Source organism: Ranitomeya variabilis, chromosome 1, assembly GCF_051348905.1.
Source record: "Ranitomeya variabilis isolate aRanVar5 chromosome 1, aRanVar5.hap1, whole genome shotgun sequence".
In the NCBI taxonomy this organism is placed as follows: Eukaryota; Metazoa; Chordata; class Amphibia; order Anura; family Dendrobatidae; genus Ranitomeya; species Ranitomeya variabilis.
Window position 1 is genome coordinate 964250501 of NC_135232.1, and position 25613 is coordinate 964276113.

Here is a 25613-nt window from a genome sequence, read left to right on the forward strand (position 1 = left end):
ATTAAAATGCTGAAAAAAAATGTAGAATTGCATTAAAAAAATTTATTTTTGCGCTGTTGTTTAGTCTTCGAGAACTGTAAAAATTTTATATTTTTCTTGATTGAGCCGAGTGAGGTGGGGTTTTTTGTGTGCGGCAAGCAGATATATTTCACTGATATCAAATGATATCACATTATCGCATCTAATGTTTTGACCAATTTTTACTGCATTTTTTGAAGGTAGACAAGTGACCCAAAAGAAGGCAATTCTGGAGTTTTGATTTTTTCCCCATCTCCTTAAGGCATTTATCGTAAGGGTTAATTAATTCTATATTTTCATAGTTCAGACTCTATGAACGTGGATTTTTAACAGCAGTAAAAGTGGTGAACTGAAATTTTTTTTAAACATTTAATAACACCTTTTTCAGTCCCAGTGTTTCATTACTTACGATATATACTGCGATATCAAAACATTGTAGTATGAAGTAAAATTCAGGGTTTCAGACTGTGGCTTAGCTTCATAGGAGTACCAAGTGACTGTGGCCTTCAACCGGTCCCCAGCATTCATGGTAATCTATCGTGGTGGGCGGGGGGTCAAAGGGAGCCAATATGCGTGAGCACAGGCTAATTTTCCATTTAAATACTGCTGTCAGAGATTGACTATTAAATGGTTAACAATCATGGCCGCTGCTCTTCTTCAGAGGCAGCTGTTCGAGATGATGTAGCCTATATAATATAGACCCCTCCATATGTGCAGACCCCAAAATATTCCCCAATACCAACCGAAGTTCATGGTGGAATGACCAGGCTAAGGATTAAAATCTGACAGAACCGATGCAAAACGGAATCGAATGGATTCACTGTTGCTTACTAAATTATTCTTTTTCTATGTTACAAAAAAACACATCAAAATAAAAAAAATAAAAAATTGATCGTGAGCTCAGTGTAAATGACATCCTAAAAATATAAGAGGCATATTCTGTATGTTAGACGGTTCTTTTTACAGTTTAAAAGCTTCACTAACCTTTCTTATAGACTCGAATGGGAAAAAAAAACACAGACTACTTTAATGGAATCAGTGATTAGTTATTAGAAATTCTACCATATGTGTAAGTTCCGACTGTTCCCCAGTAATAATAAATGGAGCTTCCAGGTTACAAAGCCTTATTTTTACGGGATTTGGGATTTTCACCATTAATCGTTGACATTAGTCTTGTCTGCCGGGCTGCAGATGATGGCGGCGGGGTCTGGCTTGTGAATTACATAGATGTGAATTTTGTTTTCTATATGGAGTTTAGGTTTACACTAGCCAGAGCCTGAAAATCTCAATAGCATCGGGATTATTTTACATATTTATGTAAAGCAGAAATGCAGGATATAGGCCAATACCTATAAATATAAGAGGGAACAATTCTGTGAGTAACCCAACACTGGCCAGTGCGAGCTCTTGGCTAAGGCTAAGTTATAGGATACATGCAGCAACCATCAGTCTGCACAGCAGGGAGTTAATGGGAAATAGAATAAATACTCAAATGCAATTCTCCCCACAGCATTTTAACAAATGATTCTGTGCCTCCGAGCTCTTGAACTGCGCACCCACCTCTAATCAATGGTTATAGAATTACGCTTCTTGGAGATACCACTAAAACCAATTAGGACTGATTTTGTTGCCTCTTGTGAAAACAGCAGCCTGCACAGATCGATGCGGCCACAGAACCTGCACTATTGATTCCTGGTGTAATTGCTATAGTTCCGTTTCTCATGCCGGATAGAACATTCTTCAAACCCTCATTTACAGCTGAAGAAAGAAAAATAACAAAAAAGCACAAATCCAGGTTCTCGAGATAAAAAATAAGTCGGGAGTAAAATGGTGCAGCCGGGCTCTGACAGTGACACACTATCCGCTTACTCAGGGGGCTTACAGTGGGAATACACACTTTGAATTATACATAACATGAATGCACTGATTTATTGTGGTAATAACATCCACCTCATTAAAAGATTCTGCTTTGCTGCAGTCGGAGGGCCACATATTGTTTACTGCTATAAATTAATGGCAGGGCAGAGAAAATAGTGCAAACCCTCGAACAATAGATCTGCACTGACAGAGCCGTACATCATAGCCTCCTCATAATAAAATGGAGACAATGTATTGGGCTAATACATTTTACAGTGCTGGCCTAGATTTTCCTGACAACTGCTATAAAAGATGAGGCCATTCCGATATGTTTTAATACACCGTAAAAGCAGTTTACTAAGCTCGGGCGTCGTACACGGAATCAGAGCCACACTATAAATATTTTAGACTGCTTAATTAAACCTTTTTCTTTTTGTTTAATTAGGGAGGCAAAAATCAGAGGAGTGGAGGCCTGGGATACAATTAATTGATAATAACATATTAGAGAATATCAATTAACTGTTTATTTCCTTGCACTAAGTGGATGAAATGTGTTGTGAAGCGGGAGCCTAATTGCAGCTCCTCTTGGGGAATGTCTCCAGGTAACTAGTACATGATGCAGCAACCTTGTCAGCCTGTCATTGATCACGCCTGCTCATTAATACTTCTTTACTAATGGACTTTTCTCGCATGCTAAGATCAAAGAGCTGAAAAGCCAAATTTACCAAAGATCTGAGAAAAATCAAGTTATACCTTTAACTTCTGAAAAGTAATTTTGTGGGTGCGGTAAGACTATTGTATTACTCACGTGAGGATCATATTGCAATGCTCGGACTGGCCGTCTGCTTTACTGACCTGATCGTGACAGCATGTAATTCTATGCAGCTGTCATGCCTTGGTCAAGAGAGTCGAAGGCCAGTCCGAGGATTGCAATGTGAGTAATACGGCAGTCTTACTGTACATAAATGGCAAATGTCACGAGAAGTGAGCAGACTCCACCTCAACTAAATGCCCTAAAAGAAGTAGTGTGGGCTGCGCTATTGGCAGTATGTCACTGATAATATAGACTTTGAGGAATCATTAAATCCACAATTGGTACACAGGGAAAAGACAAAAAAGTAAAATCTATATCATATGCAGCCTTAAACTTAAAGGCACACAGAATGTCTTCACACTGAATACTGCTGCTCTGTGCTTCATGGGGGGTAAACCTTTTAAATACGCCTTCCCACTTGATTGTTTTCCCCATATCTCCATCCTCCCCTCTTTGATTGACAGCTCTGGCTTCATGGGGCCAAAGAAGGGTGGAGATAGACGGAAAGCAATAAGGAGGAAAGGTGAATATAAATGATTGGCCCCGCCAAGAAGCACCGAGCGCTTGTACTTGATTTTATCAGTCATCCTGTGCTTTAAAAGGTCCCTTTAAAAGTCCCTTTAAAAGGTGTTATCCAGGACTATTTATTTATTTTTTTACTATGGGCCTAAGAACTATCAGACAGGTAGTTGCTAACTACCTGCCTCTTCTACCCAGAAAAACTTCAGCAACTTTTTGGTATATTCTCATTCAGTTGTACAGAGAAATTAATTAAGATTTCCTACACATTCAATAGCACAATATAACATGTCAATTGCGAAGAACAGTTCATGTACCCACCCTGCAAGTATTCGGGTCTATGTAACCTCTGCAGGTCTGTAGCCATGTCACCGCCTGCACGTACTCCTCTCCTCCTTTGGCATCAAAGACCTCGCCCTATCCTGGATCGCCTCGTACCTTTCCAACCGCACATTCAGCGTCTCCCTCTCCCTCCTCATCCCACCCTCTCTCTGTTGGAGTCCCCCAAGGCTCTGTTCTAGGACCCCTACTCTTCTCAATCTATACACTTGGCTTGGGACAACTCAAAGTCCCATGGATTCCAGTACCACCTCTATGCTGATGACACTCAGATCTACCTCTCTGGCCCAGACGTCACCGCTCTGCTGTCCAGAATCCCAGAGTGCCTATCAGCCATATCCTCCTTCTTCTCCTCTCGCTTCCTCAAACTCAATGTGGACAAATCTGAACTCATCATCTTTCCTCCATCCCACAGATCTTCCTTACCTGACCTATCTATCACAATCAATGACATACTGCTTTCCCCCGTACCAGACGTCCGCTGCCTCGGAGTAACCTTCGACTCTGCCCTGTCCTTCAAACCGCACATCCAAGGTCTTTCCACCTCCAGTCGCCTCCAGCTCAAAAATATCTCCAGAATCAGTCCTTTCCTCAACCTTCAATCTACTAAAATGCTTGTGCATGCCCTCATCATCTCCCGCCTTGACTACTGCAACATCCTTTTCTGCGGCCTCCCGGCTAACACCCTTGCACCTCTCCAGTCCATCCTTAACTCTGCTGCTCGACTAATCCATCTCTCTCCTCGCTACTCCTCCGCTTCCCCCCTCTGCAAATCTCTTCACTGGCTCCCATTCCCTCAGCGTATCCAGTTCAAATTACTAATACTGACCTACAAAGCCATTCATAACCTGTCTCCTCCATATATCTCTGAACTAATCTCCCGATATCTTCCCTCACGTAATCTCCGGTCCTCCCAAGACCTCCTTCTCTCCTCCACACTTATTCGCTCCTCATCCAATCGTCTCCAAGACTTCTCCTGAATATCCCCCATCCTCTGGAACCCACCTCTTCAGGAAAGCCTACAGCCTGCACTGACCCCGCTGCCTCATCACTACCGAAGCTACCGCCTCACCAACACCGGAGCTCCTGCAACCCTCAACCTACTGTCTCCTTCCCCATAATCCTGCAGAATGTAAGCCCGCAAGGGCAGGGTCCTCGCCCCTCTGTATTAGTCTGTCGTTAGTTTTGTTTACTGTAAGTGATATCTGTAACTTGTATGTAACCCCTTCTCATGTACAGCACCATGGAATCAATGGTGTTATATAAATAAATAATAATAATAATAATAATGTACAAAGCCACTTCACAACATGAAGCACAAAATGCTTCCATGGACGCAGCTTCAGTGGAAATGGCCGCAGTAAGCCATGTACTGCACAGGCCAGCGCTGTATGCTACTACATAGTGTGATCGCCATTTTATCTGGAGATAGCACTGGAATCCCTCACGTGGCACTCTGTAGAAAGGTCTGCTCAGACTTATGCAAATTGCAACAGAATATTATCCAGAATGCAAACCTAGGATCTATGATTTACAGACAAATTAAACACAAATTGCATCACATTAGTGGAAAAAACTAAAATATTCGCACTGTGGAAAGCGCTGGAGAAGGTTTTCCATATTCCTGCAGCACATGCAGAAAGGAATTCCTTCACTAAATATGTGCGCAGTGACATAGACAAGGCCGCTCTGACTGCGATGTAAATAATGTCTTCATACAAGAGCAATATCACAAAGCCAGTCCATGTCGTCAGCAAGAACACAGGCCAAATGGCATCAATATTTAATATGGACAGCTGCTAAATAATATCACTCGATAGTCACTGCATTATTACAGAAAATGGGGCTTTCTGTCATAATGAAATTAGTACTCAATTAATGATTTTCAAGGCCTTTCTATTTAATCCAACGAACGGTGGATTTTCTATATTATTGCATATTCTATAATAAAAAAATGTTTACTTTTTAATAGAATCCATGGGTAACTCTAGCCGCCCTGCTGTCCATGCTTTTACGTTTCATATTTACACAGAGGCATTGTGCAACTACTTTCCAGTTAGCAGATTATTAGAGGAAAAATTTATTTTGCCCTGAATTATTATAATAATTAAATATTTTAAGGCTGCAGACGAGACCAAGAAAGGGTCCTAACCCCGGCACCATCCGTATAGCTTTACCTGACTGGAGTGTATATATTCTGGGCTCTTGGAGAAATTCATTTCACTGTAATCTGTCTCCACTTTAGTCACTAGATGCAGGTCTGTCTCTTATCTCGCCTTTGTCTGTATACTAGACAGACAGCTCTTCCAAGTTCTCTCATTCCTCAGCTCCCAGCCTCCCTCCTGTGTCTGTACTGGGGGTGTCATCCAGAATATAAGAAGTCATAAATACAGAAAAAGGGAAAAGCTGGACCCACAGACTGCAGCAACAGTTACAGACAACTGGCTGGGAAGTTTCTTCATGTAGAAATAATAAGCCATAGGCATTCCCCCTACCTCTAACTACTGGTTATTCAATGACATGGAGAATATCAAGGCAATGTGAACAGTAATATGAACGGTAAGGATAGTCATTCCTTCCACCTCTCACTTATTGGAATAGCTGCCACCACATGTATAAGAACACACTTTGAAGAACCTACTGTAAATGATGTCTTATTCAATGCTGATCACTGGGGTCTGACCGGTGGGACCCCCAGGGATCCTGAGAAGGGGGCAGCAGTCCTGAATGGAGCAGAAATGTGCATGACGACATCCATTCTATTCATTGTCTATGGTACTGCCGGAAATAGCTGAGCATTGTACTCTTCTTCTGGTAGGTAGTCCAGCACACTATAAAATAGTGGGGGCTGAGCATGCGCACCTCGGCTCCAATCAAGATGGGACTCTGCTTTTCTTGGATTTCAGAAACTTGCACTTGGGATCGCTGAGGGTCAGTCCCTATAGATCGGAGGAGAACAATTTATATAAGCTATTTAAGGGATACCCCTTTAATATTATGATTATGTAGATTGTAAGGTACTTATTGACATCCCCATCCAAATGTGTGGCCTTCTAATATCCTATGGTTGTTAGGCTTTAAATGTCCATTTACTGACAACAAAAACATTGTTACGATAGGGTTAAATATCGCATTGGTTAGAATTCAATTCACAGCTGCAGTAAAGTAAGATTAGACAATATACATAGATCTGGTCTTCAAAAGTTGCTCTTTGCCATTTGCCTGGAATCCCTTTACCATCCGCTGCGTATTACACTAGCAGCATTGTGGAGGAGACGTTCGGAAATCCGCTGCAGAAACCGACCAGAGCGGGGAACCTGAAGACACAGTATGTCTAATTATGCAGTGGTTTAACCCTTTGGAGTGGAAGGGATAACGCAAGTGGCTAATAAGCATTTTTGTGGATATTAATATGACAGTGGCTATGTCCATTCAGAACATTCTCTGAAAACAAGGGACCAGAAGTATAACGTTGTCTAAAAGATACAGTCGTCTTTGCCCATAGCAACCAATCACAATGTGGCTTTCAATTTACCAGAGCTATTTAAATGATGAAAGACGAGTTCTGATTGGTTGTTGTGGGGCGACACACAGTATCTCCTTTCGGCAAACTAGTTCCGCTATGTTCTGCTGAATTCCCTTGTTGAGGTTAAACTGTGCAGATTACGTACATTTATTTTTTACTAGTCTGTTTTAGTTTACGATTGCTCCAGTCCTCTGTGGCTGACTCCCCGTGGTGTCCGTAGAGACCTTGTGCACCCACACAACACTCAACGTGAGACCACCTATCACCGCCATTACATAACGCAACACAAGCTCTGCTGTAGTGATGAGTGAACGTGCTCTGCTAGGGTTTTATCCCAGCATGCTCGGGTGCCAACCGAGTGCCTTCGGCGTGCTGGAATAATGCGTTTGATTCCCAGACACTCTGCTAGCACCATATCCGAGCACTACTCTGCCCCCCACATTTTATAGCCTACAGTACGCTGCACATTCATTCATACATCTGATGGAAGGTTGCAATGTGTTCATTATAAGCAGTAAAGTCACCAATACTAAAGTAAAATAATACAGGTGAGAATTACCCACAGCTACAGGACAAATCTGGTGCAATTAATGAGGAGGTCTCATGCAAAACATTTAGGACATATCGGTGGGATGTGTTATAAATGTCTACAGAGTACAGAATACAGGGTAGACGATGGGATTTGCATCTACTCTATCCAATGCGCTATCAATGTAGTCTGGAAATTGGATTCAGGATGAACACCGTATACATTCTACCTAGCGGCACTACAGTATTTTGGGGAGATACTGATTAAATCTAAAATGTATCCTGAAAAATGGCTTGGAAGATGGGACGGTTTTATATAACAGAAAGTGCACGTGCTATCTAATCAGAAGAGCGGATTCTCGCCCTTCCAAAGCCACATTCAAATAAACCAACAGTGTCAGAAGATCACACTATTACATTCATCAACGGGCTGCCTGATCTAGAATAGTCAAATTTGACATTTTCTAGTGGAAAGCCTATTATTAGTCATTGTTAATTGGCTTATGTGCAATACTTGGTCTTCGTTCTCAGCGAGTGTGAGGTTATCCTGTGTCCCTATTGCAATTAATAAAAATGCTGCTGGTAGTAAGGAAAAAAACAACAAAGCTACTGCATTACCAACAAGTGCCCGAAGGCTCATACTATAGTCATTTAGGGAATTTGGGAAGAAGGAATTTTGCCCAAAGTTGCTAATTTACAAAGAAGTTGGAAAAAGAAAGTTGTCCAACACCAGCATTATTGTTATTTTTTTTTATTTATTTTATTTTTCTTCACACACACACACAATATATATATATATATATATATATATATATATTTATACTATATATATATATATATATATGCATAACTATATATATATATATACATATATATAAATATATATACATACACACACACACACACACACACACACACACACACACACACACACACACACACACAGTACAGACCAAAAGTTTGGATACACCTTTTCATTTAAAGATTTTTCTGTATTTTCATGACTATGAAAATTGTAAATTCACACTGAAGGCATCAAAACTGTGAATTAACACATGTCGAATTATATACTTAACAAAAAAGTGGAAAACAACTGAAAATAAGTCTTATTCTTCAAAGTAGCCACCTTTTGCTTTGATGACTGCTTTGCACACTCTTGGCATTCTCTTGATGAGTTTCAAGAGGTAGTCACCGGGAATGGTCTTCACTTCACAGGTGTGCCCTGTCAGGTTTAATAAGTGGGATTTCTTGCCTTATAAATAGGGTTGGGACCATCAGTTGTGTTGAGCAGAAGTCTGGTGGATACACAGCTGATAGTCCTACTGAATAGACTGTTAGATTTTGTATTATGGCAAGAAAAAAGCAACTAAGTAAAGAAAAACGAGTGGCCATCATTACTTTAACAAATGAAGGTCAGTCAGTCCGAAAAATTGGGAAAACTTTGAAAGTGTCCCCAAGTGCAGTGGCAAAAACCATCAAGCGCTACAAAGAAACTGGCTCACATGAGGACCGGCCCAGGAAAAGAAGACCAAGAGTCACCTCTGCTTCTGAGGATAAGTTTATCCGAGTCACCAGACTCAGAAATCGCAGGTTAACAGCAGCTCAGATTAGAGACCAGGTCAATGCCACACAGAGTTCTAGCAGCAGACACATCTCTACAACAAATGCTAAGAGGAGACTTTGTGCAGGAGGCCTTCATGGTAAAATAGCTGCTAGGAAACCACTGCTAAGGACAGGCAACAAGCAGAAGAGACTTGTTTGGGCTAAAAAACAAAAGGAATGGACATTAAACCAGTGGAAATCTGTGCTTTGGTCTGATGAGACCAAATTTGAGATCTTTGGTTCCAACCACCGTGTCTTTGTGCTACTCAGAAAAGGTGGACTCTACATGTCTGGTTCCCACCGTGAAGCATGGAGGAGGTGGTGTGATGTGTGGGGGTGCTTTGCTGGTGACACTGTTGGGGATTTTTTCAAAATTGAAGGCATACTGAACCAGCATGGCTACCACAGCATCTTGCAGCGGCATGCTATTCCATCCAGTTTGCGCTTAGTTGGACCATCATTCATTTTTGAACAGGACAATGACCCCAACACACCTCCGGGCTGTGTAAGGGCTATTTGACCAAGAAGGAGAGTGATGGGGTGCTACGCCAGATGACCTGGCCTCCACAGTCACCAGACCTGAACCCAATCGAGATGGTTTGGGGTGAGCTGGACCGCAGAGTGAAGGCAAAAGGGCCAACAAGTGCTAAGCATCTCTGGGAACTCCTCCAAGATTGTTGGAAGGCCATTTCCGGTGACTACCTCTTGAAGCTCATCAAGAGAATGCCAAGAGTGTGCAAAGCAGTCATCAAAGCAAAAGGTGGCTACTTTGAAGACCCTAGAATTTAAGACATATTTTCAGTTTCACACTTTTTTGTTAAGTATATAAATCCACATGTGTTCATTCATGGTTTTGATGCCTTCAGCGAGAATTTAAAATTTTCATAGTCATGAAAATACAGAGAAATCTTTAAATGAGAAGGTGTGTCCAAACGTTTGGGCTGTACTATATATATATATATATATATATATATATATATATATATATATATATATATATATATATATATATGTATATGTGTATATATATATATATATATATATATATATATATATATATACACACACACACACATACATACATACACACACACACACACCTCACATTGGTGTAGAATGGAAATGCTCAACGTACTAATATCCTGGCGCTCCATTGCCGACACTTCCTTGGTCCCTGCCACCCTACAAAGTCGTGTCACTGGTGTCCACACATCAATTTTTTTTTCCACAGCCAGTGATTGCTGCGGTAGTCATGTGTCAGCAAGCCATATTGACAATGGACCAGCAAACAATAGAGGCCACGAATAGGCTTGGCAAAGACATGGGCAGAACAGAAGTTCGGTAAGCTGAGAATTTAGACCATTGTAACCCATTTGTAACAGAAATGTAATTGGGTAGTACAACTGCTTTAATACAAAGATAATAAAACACATTAACCTTGACATATTTTACTCCTATCTACAGTAAGTAGTAAGCCTACCCTGCTTTTTGTTCTAAGTTGATTAATTTAATCATTTCTTTTCATGAGGGTTTGTGCTCTACTTTTGTCTGAGACACAGCTTTACACTATCAACTTGTCTTCCTCACTAAAGGTACCGTCACACTCAGCGACGCTGCAGCGATATAGACAACGAGCCGATCGCTGCAGCGTCGCTGTTTAGGTCGCTGGGGAGCTGTCACACAGACAGCTCTCTCCAGCGACCAACGATAAGGGGAACGACTTCGTCATCGTTGAAACTGTCTTCAACGATGCCGAAGTCCCCCTGCAGCACCCGGGTAACCAGGGTAAACATCGGGTTACTAAGTGCAGGGCCGCGCTTAGTAACCCGATATTTACCCTGGTTACCAATGTAAATGTAAAAAAAAAAAAAACACTACATACTCACCTTCTGATGTCTGTCACGTCCCCCGGCGTCCGCGCTGCTGCTCAGAGCTACCTTCACTGAATGTGTCAGGGCCGGCAGAGCACAGCGGTGACGTCACCGCTGTGCTCGGCTTTACGGCCGGCACTGACACATTCAGTGCAGGAAGCTCTGAGCAGCAGCGCGGACGCCGGGGGACGTGACAGACATCAGAAGGTGAGTATGTAGTGTTTTTTTTTACTTTTACAATGGTAACCAGGGTAAATATCGGGTTACTAAGTGCGGCCCTGCGCTTAGTAACCCGATATTTACCCTGGTTACCATTGTAAAACATTGCTGGCATCGTTGCTTTTGCTGTCAAACACGACGATACACACCGACCTAACGACGAAATAAGGTGCTGGCCTTCTAGCTCCGACCAACGATATCACAGCGGGATCCAGATCGCTGCTGCGTGTCAAACACAACGAGATCGCTATCCAAGACGCTGCAACGTCACGGATCGTTGTCGTTCTCGTTGGAAAGTTGTTCAGTGCGAAGGTACCTTAAGGCAATTGAGCTACCATAAATAAAAACATTCCAGAATTTTGTGGCTGAGGATTGTGACTTCCTACAGCTTGCGATTGGCTGCAGAAGTCACCTGTCCATGTTGGCTCATCTGCTGTAGAAGGACATACAGGTTGGCACAAAGAGCCAGGAAAAGTCAAACCAGGAGCATTGAGTACACAAAAGAGAGTATGGCTGTCTTTTGTAATTTTAGACATTGCTTCCATTAGGAGGTCCATGGCCAGGTTCCATGATTTTCACTGCATTAAAAAGAGCAGCATGTTGCTGTATTTTTTTTCTGTAAAATGACAGATACTAACAGAAACAAAAAAAAACAACAACTTTTTATAGTCAATGATCTCTTCTGGCACAATTTGTATCCGGCAAATTCTTTATGACTTACATTTTTGTATTCTTGTAACCGATCAGAAAACGTGGAACACAGAACGATAATGTGAACTGAACCAAAAGTTGATGGAAAATAATGTTGTTGGGTAACTCTTAACCCGTTAGTGACAGAGCCAATTTTGACCTTAATGACTAAGCCGATTTTTACAATTCTGACCAGTGTCACTTTATGAGATTCTAGCTCTGAAACACTTTAACAGATCCCACTGATTCTGAGACTGTTTTTTCATGACATATTGTACTTCATGTTAGTGGTAAAAAAAAATTGATAGGACATGCACTTTTTTAAGAAAAAAATAGAAATTTGACGGAAATTTAGCAATTTTCAAACTTAACTTTTGTGCCCTTAAAGCGTTATGTCACATAAAATAGTTAATAAATAACATTTTCCACATGTCTACTTTACATCAGCACAATTTTGTAAACATCATTTTTTGATAGGACGTTGTAAGTTTTAAAAGTTGATCAGCAATTTCTAAACTAATTTTTCTAACAAAATTTACAAACCATTCTAAAAACTGCACCCCTTAAGGTGCATAAAACCACATTGAAGAGGTTTATTAACTCTTTAGATGGTTCACAAGAACTAAAGCAATGTGGAAGGAAAAAATGAACATTTTACTTTTTTCACAAAAAATTTACTTTGGAACCAAACTTTTTTATTTTCACAAGGGTATCAAGAGAAAATGGACCACAAAATTTGTTGTGCAATTTCTCCTGCGTAGACAGATACCCCGTATGTGGGGGAAAGCCACTGTTTGGGTGCACGGCAGAGCTCAGAAGGAAGGAAGCGCCGTTTGACTTTTTGAATGCAATATTGGGTGGAATCAATGGGGGGCGCCATGTCGCATTTGGAAACCCCTTAATGTACCTAAACAGTGGAACCTCCCCAATTCTAACTCCAACCTTAACACAGCCCTAACCCCAACACACCCCTAACACTAATCCCATCCCCTTAACCCCAACACCACCCTAACCCCAACATCATACTAACCCCATCACCCTAACTCCAACACTACAACCATAACCCCAACCATGACCCCAACACAACTATAACCCCAACAAAACCCTAGCTCAACCCGAACCCTAGCTCTAACCCCAACCCTAGCTCTATCTTTAACCCTAGCCCCAACATTAGCCCTATCCCCAACCCTAACCCCAACCCTAGCCCCAACACCAACCCTAGATCTAACCCCAATCCTAGCTCTAACTCCAAACCTAACTGCAAATAATGGAAAAAAATTCCTTTTTAATATTTTATTAATTTCAGCTAACTAAGGGGGTGACAAAGGGGGGTTCGATTTACTATTTTCTTAATTTAGATCACTGTGATCAAAATGAACCAATAGGAAAAATCTCCTATTGCTGCCGGCCTTCAGATCTGCGCATGCACCCGCCATTTTCTTCCGGGAAAATTACACGGAGGGCCAGGGGACAGAGTTGGAGGATACAGAGATGCTGGAGGTACGGGGAGGGGGGCTTGGTTCGAAGGACCCCATTTATCTCTCCTCTGGAAAGCTAGATCATATCAGAGGAGAGAGAAATGAATAGAAAAATCTGCCTTTTTTTTCTTTTGCGATCGCCATTATTCGATGAATAACGGCGATAAGACTGGGGATCAGTAAAAACTGACCCAAATCATGCTCTTTGGGATCTCAGCTACCCCCCCCCCCCCCCGTAGCAGAGTTCCCGGAGATTTTATCACGCTGGGGGGCGCTATCCGCTTATTTCTCAGCGCCATTAAGAACCGGCACTGAGGAATAAGTACCCTTAACCCCTTCATGACCCAGCCTATTTTGACCTTAATGACCTGGCCGTTTTTTGCAATTCTGACCAGTGTCCCTTTATGAGGTAATAACTCAGGAATGCTTCAACGGATCCTAGCGGTTCTGAGATTGTTTTTTCGTGACATATTGGGCTTCACGTTAGTGGTAAATTTAGGTCGATAATTTTTGCGTTTATTTATGAAAAAAATGGAAATTTGGCTAAAATTTTGAAAAAAATCGCAATTTTCAAATTTTGAATTTTTATTCTGTTAAACGAGAGAGTTATGTGACACAAAATAGTTAATAAATAACATTACCCACATGTCTACTTTACATCAGCACAATTTTGGAAACCAAATTTTTTTTTGCTAGGAAGTTATAAGGGTTAAAATTTGACCAGCGATTTCTCATTTTTACAGCAAAATTTACAAAAACATTTTTTTTAGGGACCACCTCACATTTGAAGTCAGTTTTAGGGGTCTATATGGCTGAAAATACCCAAAAGTGACACCATTCTAAAAACTGTACCCCTCAAGGTGCTCAAAAACACATTCAAGAAGTTTATTAACCCTTCAGGTGCTTCACAGCAGCAGAAGCAACATGGAAGGAAAAAATGAACATTTAACTTTTTAGTCACAAAAATGATCTTTTAGCAACAATTTTTTTACTTTCCCAAGGGTAAAAAGAGAAACTGGTCCCCAAAAGTTATTGTACAATTTGTCCTGAGTACGCCGATACCCCATATGTGGGGGGGAACCACTGTCTGGGCGCACGACAGGGCTCGGAAGGGAAAGGGCGCCATTTGACTTTTTCAATGAAAAATTGGCTCCAATCTTTAGCGGACACCATGTCGCGTTTGGAGAGCCCCCGTGTGCCTAAACATTGGAGCTCCCCCACAAGTGACCCAATTTTGGAAACTAGACCCCCCAAGGAACTTATCTAGATGCATAGTGAGCACTTTGAACCCCCAAGTGCTTCACAAATTGATCCGTAAAAATGAAAAAGTACTTTTTTTTCACAAAAAAAGTATTTTAGCCTTAATTTGTTCATTTCCACATGGGCAACAGGATAAAATGGATCCTAAAATGTGTTGGGCAATTTCTCCTGAGTACACCGATACCTCATATGTGGTCACAAACCAGTTTGTGCACACGGCAAGGCTCGGAAGGGAAGGAGCGCCATTTGACTTTTGAATGAAAAATAGCTTCAATCGTTAGCGGACACCATGTCGCGTTTGGAGAGCCCCTGTGTGCCTAAACATTGGAGCTCCCCCACATATGACCCCATTTTGGAAACTAGACCCCCCATGGACCTTATCTAGATGCATAGTGAGCACTTTGAACCCCCAGGTGCTTCACAAATTGATCTGTAAAAATGAAAAAGTACTTTTTTTTTCACAAAAAATTTCTTTTAGCCTCAATTTTTTCATTTCCACATGGGCAACAGGACAAAATGGATCCTAAAATTTATTGGGCAATTTCTCCTGAGTACACGGATACCTCACATGTGGGGGTAAACCACTGTTTGGGCACACGGCAGGGCTCGGAAGGGAGGGAGCGCCATTTGACTTTTTGAATGAAAAATTAGCTCCAATCGTTAGCGGACACCATGTCGCGTTTGGAGAGCCCCTGTGTGCCTAAACATTGGATCTCCCCCACATGTCACCCCTTTTTGGAAACTAGACCCCCCAAGGAACTTATCTAGATGCATAGTGAGCACTTTGAACCCACAGGTGCTTCACAAATTGATCTGTAAAAATGAAAAAGTATTTTTTTTTCACAAAAAAATTCTTTTAGCCTCAATTTGATCATTTCCACATGGACAACAGGACAAAATGGATCCTAAAATTTATTGGGCAATTTCTCCTGAGTACACTGATACCACACATGTGGGGGTAAACCACTGTTTGGGCACACGGCAGGGCTCAGAAGGGAAGGAGCGCCATTTGACTTTTTGAATGAAAAATTAGCTCCAATTGTTAGCGGACACCATGTGGCGTTTGGAGAGACCCCGTGTGCCTAAACATTGGAGCTCCCCCACTTATGACCCCATTTTGGAAACTAGACCTCCCATGGAACTTATCTAGATGTGCGGTGACCACTTTAAACCCCCAAGTGCTTCACAAAAGTTTATAACGCAGAGCTGTGAAAATAAAAAATCATTTTTCTTTCCTCAAAAATTATTTTTTAGCCTGCAATTTTTTATTTTCACTAGAGTAACAGGAGAATTGGACCCCAAAAGTTGTTGCCCAGTTTGTCCCGAGTATGCTGGTACCCCATATGTGGGGGTAAACCACTGTTTGGGCACACGTCGGGGCTCGGAAGGGAAGTAGTGACGTTTTGAAATGCAGACTTTGATGGAATGGTCTGCGAGCGTCACGTTGCATTTGCAGAGACCCTGAAGTGCCTAAACAGTAGAAACCCCCCACAAGTGACCCCATTTTGGAAACTAGATCCCCCAAGGAACTTATCTAGATATGTGGTGAGCACTTTGAACCCCAAGTGAGTCACAGAAGTTTACAACGCAGAGCCGTGAAAATAAAAAATCATTTTTCTTTCCTCAAAAATGATGTTTTAGCAAGCATTTTCTTATTTTTACAAGGGTAAAAGGAGAAATTGGACCACAATAGTTGTTGCCCAGTTTGTCCTGAGTATGCTGGTACCCCATATGTGGGGGTAAACCACTGTTTGGGTGCACGTCGGGGCTCGGAAGGGAGGGAGCACCATTTGACTTTTTGAACGCAAGATTGGCTGGAATCAATGGTGGCGCCATGTTGCGTTTGGAGACCCCTGATGTGCCCAAACAGTGGAAACCCCTCAATTCTAACTCCAACACTAACCCCAACACACCCCTAACCCTAATCCCAACTCTAGCCATAACCCTAATTCCAACCCTAACCCCAACACACCCCTAACCATAACCCTAACCACAAGCCTAATCTTAACCCTATTTCCAACCCTAGCCCTAATTCCAACCCTAACCCTAAGGCTATGTGCCCACGTTGCGGATTTGCATGAGATTTTTCCGCACCTTTTTTGAAAAATCCGCAGGTAAAAGGCACTGCGTTTTACCTGCAGATTTACCACGGATTTCCTGTGGTTTTTGTGCGGATTTAATCTGTGGATTCCTATTGAGGAACAGGTGTAAAACGCTGCGGAATCCGCACAAAGAATTGACATGCTGCGGAAAATACAACGCAGCATTTCCGCATGGTATTTTCCGCACCATGGGCACAGCGGATTTGGTTTTCCATAGGTTTACATGGAACTGTAAACCTGTTGGAAAACTGCTACGAATCCGCAGCTGCCAATCCGCTGTGGATCCGCAGCCAAATCCGCACCGTGTGCACATAGCCTAATTCTAAGGCTATGTGCACAAGCTGCGGATTCGCAGCGTTTCCGCAGCAGTTTCCCATGAGTTTATAGTTCAATGTAAACCTATAGGAAACAAAAAACGCTGTGCACATGCTGCGGAAAAAACTGCACGGAAACACAGCGGTTTACATTCCGCAGCATGTCACTTCTTTCTGCGGATTCCGCAGCGGTTTTACAACTGCTCCAATAGAAAACCGCAGGTGTAAAACCGCAGTGAAATCTGCAGAAAAACCGTAGAAAAACCACGGTGAATCCGCGATAAATCCGCAGCGGTTTTTCACTGCGGATTTATCAAATCCGCTGCGGAAAAATCCGCAGAGGACCAGAATATGTGTGCATAGCCATAGCCTAACCCTAACCCTAGCCCTAACCCTAGTGGAAAAAAAAAAAATATTTTCTTTATTTTATTGTTGTCCCTACCTATGGGGGTGATAAAGGGGGGGCTTCATTTACTATTTTTTTATTTTGATCACTGTGATAGGTTTTATCACAGTGATCAAAATGTACATGAAACGAATCTGCCGGCCAGCAGATTTGGCGGGCGCACTGCGCATGCACCCGCCATTTTGGAAGATGGCGGCGCCCATGGAGGAGAAGGGCACACACCGGGAGGCTCGGTAAGTATGAGGGGGGGTTGCACGGGGGATGGATCGGAGCACGGGGGGGGGGGGGGGGGGTGGATCGGAGCACGGGGGGAGCGGACAGGAGGACGGGGGAGCGGACAGGAGGACGGAGGGGAGTACGGGACAGAACGGAGGAGTGGGGAGGAGAGCGGTGGGGGGGCAGATCAGGGTTTCCAGCCATGGCCGATGATATTGCAGCATCGGCCATGGCTGGATTGTAATATTTCACCACTTTTCATAGGTGAAATATTACAAATTACTCTGATTGGCTGTTGAAAGTGCAACAGCCAATCAGAGCGATCGTAGCATCGTGGGGGCAAAGTCACCCCCCCGGGCTAAAGTACCACTCCCCCTGTCCCTGCAGATCGGGTGAAATTGGAGTTAACCCTTTCACCCGATCGGCAGGGACGCGATCATTCTGTGACACAGCATATGCGTCACAGGTCGGATTGGCACCGACTTTCATGACGCATACGCTGTGTCACAGGTCGGTAAGGGGTTAACAGCCGCCATTAAAAGGTATACTGGCGGTTGTTAAAGCAAACCTGTTAGCAGTTTTGGCCGATATAAGATACGGCCACTGCCTTTCAGGGCTTATCTACAGCTTTCTATAACGATGTAATGCTGTAGATAAGCCCTCAGTCCAACCTAAAACATAAGAAAAATAAGTTTTATTATACCCACCCGGGGGAGGTCAGGGGCAGTCCAGTCTGATGGGTGTCGCAGGTCCGAGTCCGGCGCCTCCCATCTTCTTGTGATGCCGCCCTCCTGTTGCTTCATCGCTCCCCGGCATCGCCCTCCTGCGCAGGCATACTTATCTGCGCTATTGAGGGCTGAGTACTGCAGTGCGCAGGCGCCTGTGCAGGAGCATGATGCCACACCGGACAGCCCCCTCCCCGGTGAGTATAATAAAACTTATTTTTCTTATCTTTCAGGTTTGACTGGGGGCTTACCTACAGCATTATAGAATACTGTAGATAACCCTGAAAGGCAGTGGCCGTATCTTATAACTGCCAAAACTGCTGACAGGTTCCCTTTAAGGGGTTAAAATGTTATAGTGTATTCTGGCGTGCTGACCCTTCCATATGAATTGTATAGCCAATGATTAAAGCTTTAAGTCTAAAAATATAAAAGATTGCTTAAATCATATAGGCATAGTTTTCTCTATTATAATTGCAATAAACTATAATAAGTGTAAGCAAGTCTGTATGTTTATCCGACAATGCCCATATAGTTCAATGATCAGTGAATAGTACCGTAGTTCTTTGGTGTGTTCTATGAAACCACTGAAGAGTAAACTAAGCAATCACCTTTAACTAGAGTTTGCGGTATCTGTAAGCAGCTTTTGCCTTTTTAATGTATCTTTGTAATAATGGCTTATTTAAAAAAAAAAAAATCAGTTCACAAGTCTGATGTTGAAAGATTTTTGAAAACTGGGTAACAAACATTTCTTCCTTCGAATATTCCTTCATGATCTCCTTCATGCTAGATAGAGGTACAGTTGTGCTCAAAAGTTTACATACCCAGGCAAAATTATTGCTTTCTTAGCATTTTTCAGAGAATATAAATGATCACACCAAAACTTTTTCTCCACTCATGGTTAGTGGTTGGGTAAAGCAATTTATTATCAAACTACTGTTTTCTCTTTTTAAATCATAATGACCAAGCAAAACATCCAAATGACCCTGATCAAAAGTTTACATAACCTGGTGATTTTGGCCTGATAACATGCACAGAAGTTGACACAAATGGGTTTGAATGGCTACTAAAGGTAACATCCTCACCTGTGACCTGTTTGTTTGTAAATAGCGTGTTTGCATAACAGCCGAGTGAGTTTCTGGGATCCAGACAGACTCTTGCATCTTTCATCCAGCCACTGATGTTTCTGGATTGTGAGTCATGGGGAAAGCAAAAGAATTGTCAACGGATCTATGGAAAAAGGTAGTTGAACTGTATAAAACAGGAAAGGGATATAAAGATATCCAAGGATTTGATAATGCCAGTCAGCAGCATTCAAACGGTGATTAACAAATGGAAAATCAGGGGCTCTGTAAATAAAAAACTACAGTCAGGTAGACCAACAAAAATTTCGTCCACAACTGCCAGGAAAATTGTTCGGGATGCAAAGAAAAACCCACAAATAACATCAGCTGAAATACTGGACTCTATGAAAACTAGCGGTGTGGCTGTTTCTATATGCACAATAAGGAGGAACTTGGAGAAAAATGGTCTGCAAGGTCGATTCGCCAGAGGAAAGCCATTACTGCGCAAATGTCACAAAGTATTTCACCTACAATACGCAAAACAGCACAGAGACAAGCCTCAAAACTTCTGGAACAAGTTAATTTGGAGTGATGAGACTAAGATTGGCTACAGCAGAACAAAGTGAAGGTTCTGGATTGGCCACCTCAGGTCTCTTCATCTCAATATCATTGAGCCACTCTGGGGAGATAATAAGAGCACAGTTCATGCTAGACAGTGTGGAAATTTACAGGAACTGGATGCTATTGCCAAGAAGAGTGGGCAGATTTACCATCTGAGAAAATAACGAACCTCATCCACAACTACCACAATAGACTTCAAGCTGTCATTGATGTTAGATGGGGCAATACGCGGTATTACGAAATGGGGTAAACTTTTGATCAGGGTCATTTGGATGTTTTGGTTTGTCATGATTTAAAAAGAGAAAAACACAGTAGTTTGGCAATAAATGGCTTCACCCAACCACTAACCATGAGTGGAGAAAAAGTTTTGGTGTTATTATTCATATTCTCTGAAAAAATGCCAAGAAAGCAAAAATTTGACAGGGGTAAGTAAACTTTTTAGCATAACTGTACATGGAATATAGTCCATTTATAACCTATATTATATTGTAAAAACTAACATGCTATTTATGAACAGACAATCATCCAATAAACAGGATTGTAAATAACACTGACCTTTGACAAATCCCTAAAGTTGCTTGGAAGAGTCAAATCCAGTTCTTCAGATTCATAATTTGTGATGACCCAAGGAAACACTGGATACTGATTCAAGTCATTGTATGTTCGTCCTGTCAAAAACATAAAAAAAGGAATAAGGCTCTTGCTCAGTGATAAATCAGTTGTATAGATATTGACGTCATATGTGCATATTATTTTTAATAGATTTCTGTTAACACAAAAGCAATAACAGAAGGATATATACAATATATCCTAATACATATCTACAAATAAATGTATTTATACTGTCTGTACCAGAGGAGTGAAGCGTTGAAAATGTGTTGAGAAATATTAAAAAAGAGATAAAATAAAGTAGACTGGAAACTCTAGGACTTTAAGTTTACACTCTACTGTGAACAAAAATGTTGGAGTTTTTTTTAATGAGATGCTACCTTGAAGTATCTGACTAATAATACCCTCAATCTAGCATCAACATGGGTTCATGAGAGATCAGTAGTGTTGGACTAATGTGTTTATCTTCTACGAGGTGCTAAGCACCAGACTGGACCAGGGTAAAACAATGTATCAATCACACAATTAAGGCTACTTTCACACTAGCGTTGCTTGCTGTACGTCGCAATACGTCGTTTTGGAGAAAAAAACGCATCCTGCAAAGTTGCTCGCAGGATGCGTTTTTTCTCCATAGGCTTGCATTAGCGACGCATTGCGACGAATGGCCACACGTCGCATCCATCATGCAACGGATGCGTCGTGTTTTGGCGGACCGTCGGCACAAAGAAAAGTTACATGTAACTTTTTTTGTGCATCATGTCCACCATTTCCGACCGCGCATGCGCGGCCGGAACTCTGCCCCCTCCTCCCCGCACATTACAATGGGGCAGCGGATGCGCTGAAAAACTGCATCCGCTGCCCCCGTTGTGCTTTTATTTCACAGCATGCGTCGGTATGTCGGGCCGACGCATGGCGATGGCCCCGTACCGATGCTAGTGTGAAAGTAGTCTAACGGTGCAGTACCACCAGGGTCAGAATTGGGTCCTCCTCTATTTAATGTATGAACCAGTGAATTTGTAGAGAAAATACACAGTAAAATTTCAACATCCGCAGATAAAACAGAGGAGCATAATGTAATATTACAGAAAGATTAATGTAAGCTGGAGGTTTAGATGGAAAAATGGTTATTGAGGTTAAATTTACATATACAGTGGGGAAAAGTAGTATTTGATACACTGTCTATTTTGCAAGTTTTCCCACCTACAAAGAATGGAGTGGCCTGTTATGATCGTAGGATTTTTAAATAATTAAATTGCATTTTATGGCATGAAATAAGTAGTTGATCACCTACCAACCAGCAAGAATTCTGGCCCTCACAGACCTGTTAGTTTTTATTTAAGAAGCCATCCTACTCTACACTCATTACCTGTATAAACCTGTTTGAACTCCTTACCTGTATAAAAGACACCTGTCCACACACAATCAATCACACTACAACCTCTCCACCATGGCCAAGACCAAAGAGCTGTCTACTGAGACCAGGAACCAAATTTTAGACCTGCACAAGGCTGGGATGGGCTACAGGACAATAGACAAGCAGCAATATTAAAATCCTGCAAGACATGCAAGTTCCCCCTGCCTACGCCAGAACATGTCCAAGAGCAATTGAAGTTCGCAAATGACATCTGTATGATACAAAGGAGGTATGGGAGAAGGTCATGTGGTCATACGAGTCCAAAATATAACTTTTTGGTATCAATTCCACTCGCTGTGTTTGGAGGAAGAAGAATAATGAGCACAACGCCAAGAAAACAGTCCTAACCATGAAGCATGGTGAGGGAAACATCATAGGTTGGGGGTGCTTTTTTGCAAAGAGGACAGGACGTACTGAAGGGAGGATGGATTGGGTCATGTATCACAAGGTTTGTGCAGTAAGAGCATTGAAGATGGGTCATGGCTGGGTCTTCCAGCATGACAATGACCAGAAACACACAGCCAGGGCTAAGGATTTAGCCCTGCAGATCCGCAGCAGTTCTCCATGCGGTGTACAGTACAAGTTAACCTATGGAAACCAAATCTGCTGTGCCCATGCAGCGGAAAATTCCACGTGGAAACGCAGTGGTTTAATTTTCGCAGCATGTCAATTCTTTGTGCAGATTTTGCAGCGTTTTACACCTGTTTCATTATAGGAATCCGCAGGTGTAAAAACGCAGGCGAAATCCGCAGAAAACCCGCAGGGAATCTGCAGGTAAAACACAGGACATTTTGCCTGCGGATTCTGCAGAATCCGCGCGGAAAAATCCGCAACGTGTGCACATACCCTCAGGGGATATGCACAGATTGAGTACTTACAGAAGTTTTGCACCAAAAACCAGAGTGTTTGGCAGGAAAAATGCTGCAGAAAACATGCATTTTTTTAAGTGTTTTTGCTGCAGTTTTACCTGCATTTTTTCTTATTCATTTGATCGGGTGAATGATGCTGATAATACATTGAAATGACACGCTGCAGATTTAAAAAAAAAAAATCGCTTTGATGTTCAAATATGGAAAGAATTTGCAGAATGAGATTTCAGAAATCTCATTCACTTTGCTATTACTATAAAGTGCTATTTTTTTTTCTTACCCATAACCGTTATTTTTTAAAATGCTCTGGTTACATGAAAGCTGCATTATGATTGGTCATACGTTTTCTTTTGTTGCCGCTTCAAACCTTTTGGTTCGAAGAGCCATTTTAGAATGAATCTAATAGAATCAAAAATTGCTTAACCCCTTTACCCCCAAGGGTGGTTTGCACGTTAGTGACTGGGACAATTTTTACAATTCTGACCACTGTCCCTGTATGAGGTTATAACTCTGGAACTATTCAACGGATCCCGGTGATTCTGACACTGTTTTCTCGTGACATATTGTACTTCATGATAGTGGTAAAATTTCTTTGATATTACCTGCGTTTCTTTGTGAAAAAAAACGGATAGTTGGCGAAAATTTTGAAAATTTCGCAATTTTTCAACTTTGAATTTTTATACAATTAAATCACAGAGATATCTCACACAAAATACTTAATAAGTAACATTTCCCACATGTCTACTTTACATCAGCACAATTTTGGAAACAAAATTTATTTTTGTTAGGGAGTTATAAGGGTTAAAAGTTGACCAGCAATTTCTCATTTTTACAACACCATTTATTTTTAGGGACCACATCTCATTTGAAGTCATTTTGAGGGGTCTATATGATAGAAAATAACGAAGTGTGACACCATTCTAAAAACTGCACCCCTCAAGGTGCTCGAAACCACATTCAAGAAGTTTATTAACCCTTCAGGTGTTTCACAGGAATTTTTGGAATGTTTAAATAAAAATGAACATTTAACTTTTTTACACAAAAAATTGACTTCAACTCCAATTTGTTTCATTTTACTGAGGGTAACAGGATAAAATGGACCCCAAAAGTTGTTGTACAATTTGTCCTGAGTACGCCGATAACCCATATGTGGGGGTAAACCACTGTTTGGGCGCATGGCAGAGCTCCGAAGCGAAGCAGCGCCATTTGACTTTTCAATGCAAAAATGAATGGAATTCAGATGGGACACCATGTTGCGTTTGGAGAGCCCCTGATGTGCCTAAACATTGAAACCCCCCAAAAGTGACACCATTTTGGAAAGCAGACCCCCTAAGGAACTTATCTAGATGTGTGGTGAGCACTTTGACCCATTAAGTGATTCACAGAAGTTTATAATGCAGAGCCGTAAAAATAAAAAATCATATTTTTTCACAAAAATGATCTTTTCGCCCCCAATTTTTTAGTTTCCCAAGGGTAAGAGAAGAAATTGGACTCCATAAGTTGTTGCACAATTTGTCCTGAGTACGCTGATACCTCATATGTGGGGGTAAACCACTGTTTGGGCGCAAGGGAGAGCTCGGAGGGGAAGGAGCCCCGTTTGACTTTTCAATGCAAAATTGACTGGAATTGAGATGGGACGCCATGTTGTGTTTGGAGAGCCCCTGATGTGCCTAAACATTGAAACCCCCCACAAGTGACACCATTTTGGAAAGTAGACCCCCTAAGGAACTCATCTAGATGTGTTGTGAGAGCGTTGAACCCCCAAGTGTTTCACTACAATTTATAACGCAGAGCCGTGAAAATAAAAATTAATTTTTCTCCCACAAAAATTATTTTTTAGCCCCCAGTTTTGCACTTTGCCAAGGGTAACAGGAGAAATTGGACCCCAAAAGTTGTTGTCCAATTTGTCCTGAGTACGCTGATACCCCATATGTGGGGCGAAACACCGTTTGGGCGCATGGCAGAGCTCGGAAGGGAAGGATTGCCATTTGGAATGCAGACTTAGATGGAATGGTCTGCAGGCATCACGTTGCATTTGCAGAGCCCCTAATGTACCTAAACCGTAGAAACCCCCCACGTGATTATATATTGGAAACTAGACCCCCTCAAGAAACTTATCTAGATTTGTTGTGAGAGCTTTGAACCCCCAAGTGTTTCACTACAGTTTATAACGCAGAGCCGTGAAAATAAAAAATCCTTTTTTTTTCCCACAAAAATTATTTTTTAGCCCCCAGTTTTGTATTTTTCCCAAGAGAAACGGTGTAAATTGAACCCCAAAAGTTGTTGTCCAATTTGTCCTGAGTAGGCTGATACCCTATATGTGGGGGGGGGGGGGGAGTTTAGGCACCGTTTGGGCGCATGGCAGAGCTCGGAAGGGAAGGAGCGCCATTTGGAATGCAGACTTAGATGGATTGGTCTGCAGGCGTCACGTTGCATTTGCAGAGCCCCTGATGTAACTAAACAGTAGAAACCCCCCATAGGTGACCCCATATTGGAAACCAGACCCGCAAAGGAACTTATCTAGATGTGTTGTGAGAACTTTGAACCCCCAAGTG

General features: G+C 41.9%; 1 protein-coding gene across 1 annotated transcript in view; it reads right to left on the reverse strand.

Annotated features, from left to right (window-relative positions):
* Window positions 1–25613, reverse strand: part of LRBA (LPS responsive beige-like anchor protein) — a 749089-nt gene that overhangs the window by 165389 nt on the left and 558087 nt on the right. The window contains exon 43 of the mRNA XM_077279308.1: window positions 20722–20834. Coding sequence (XP_077135423.1) covers window positions 20722–20834 — 113 coding nt within the window. The remainder of the gene's footprint in view (window positions 1–20721; window positions 20835–25613) is intronic.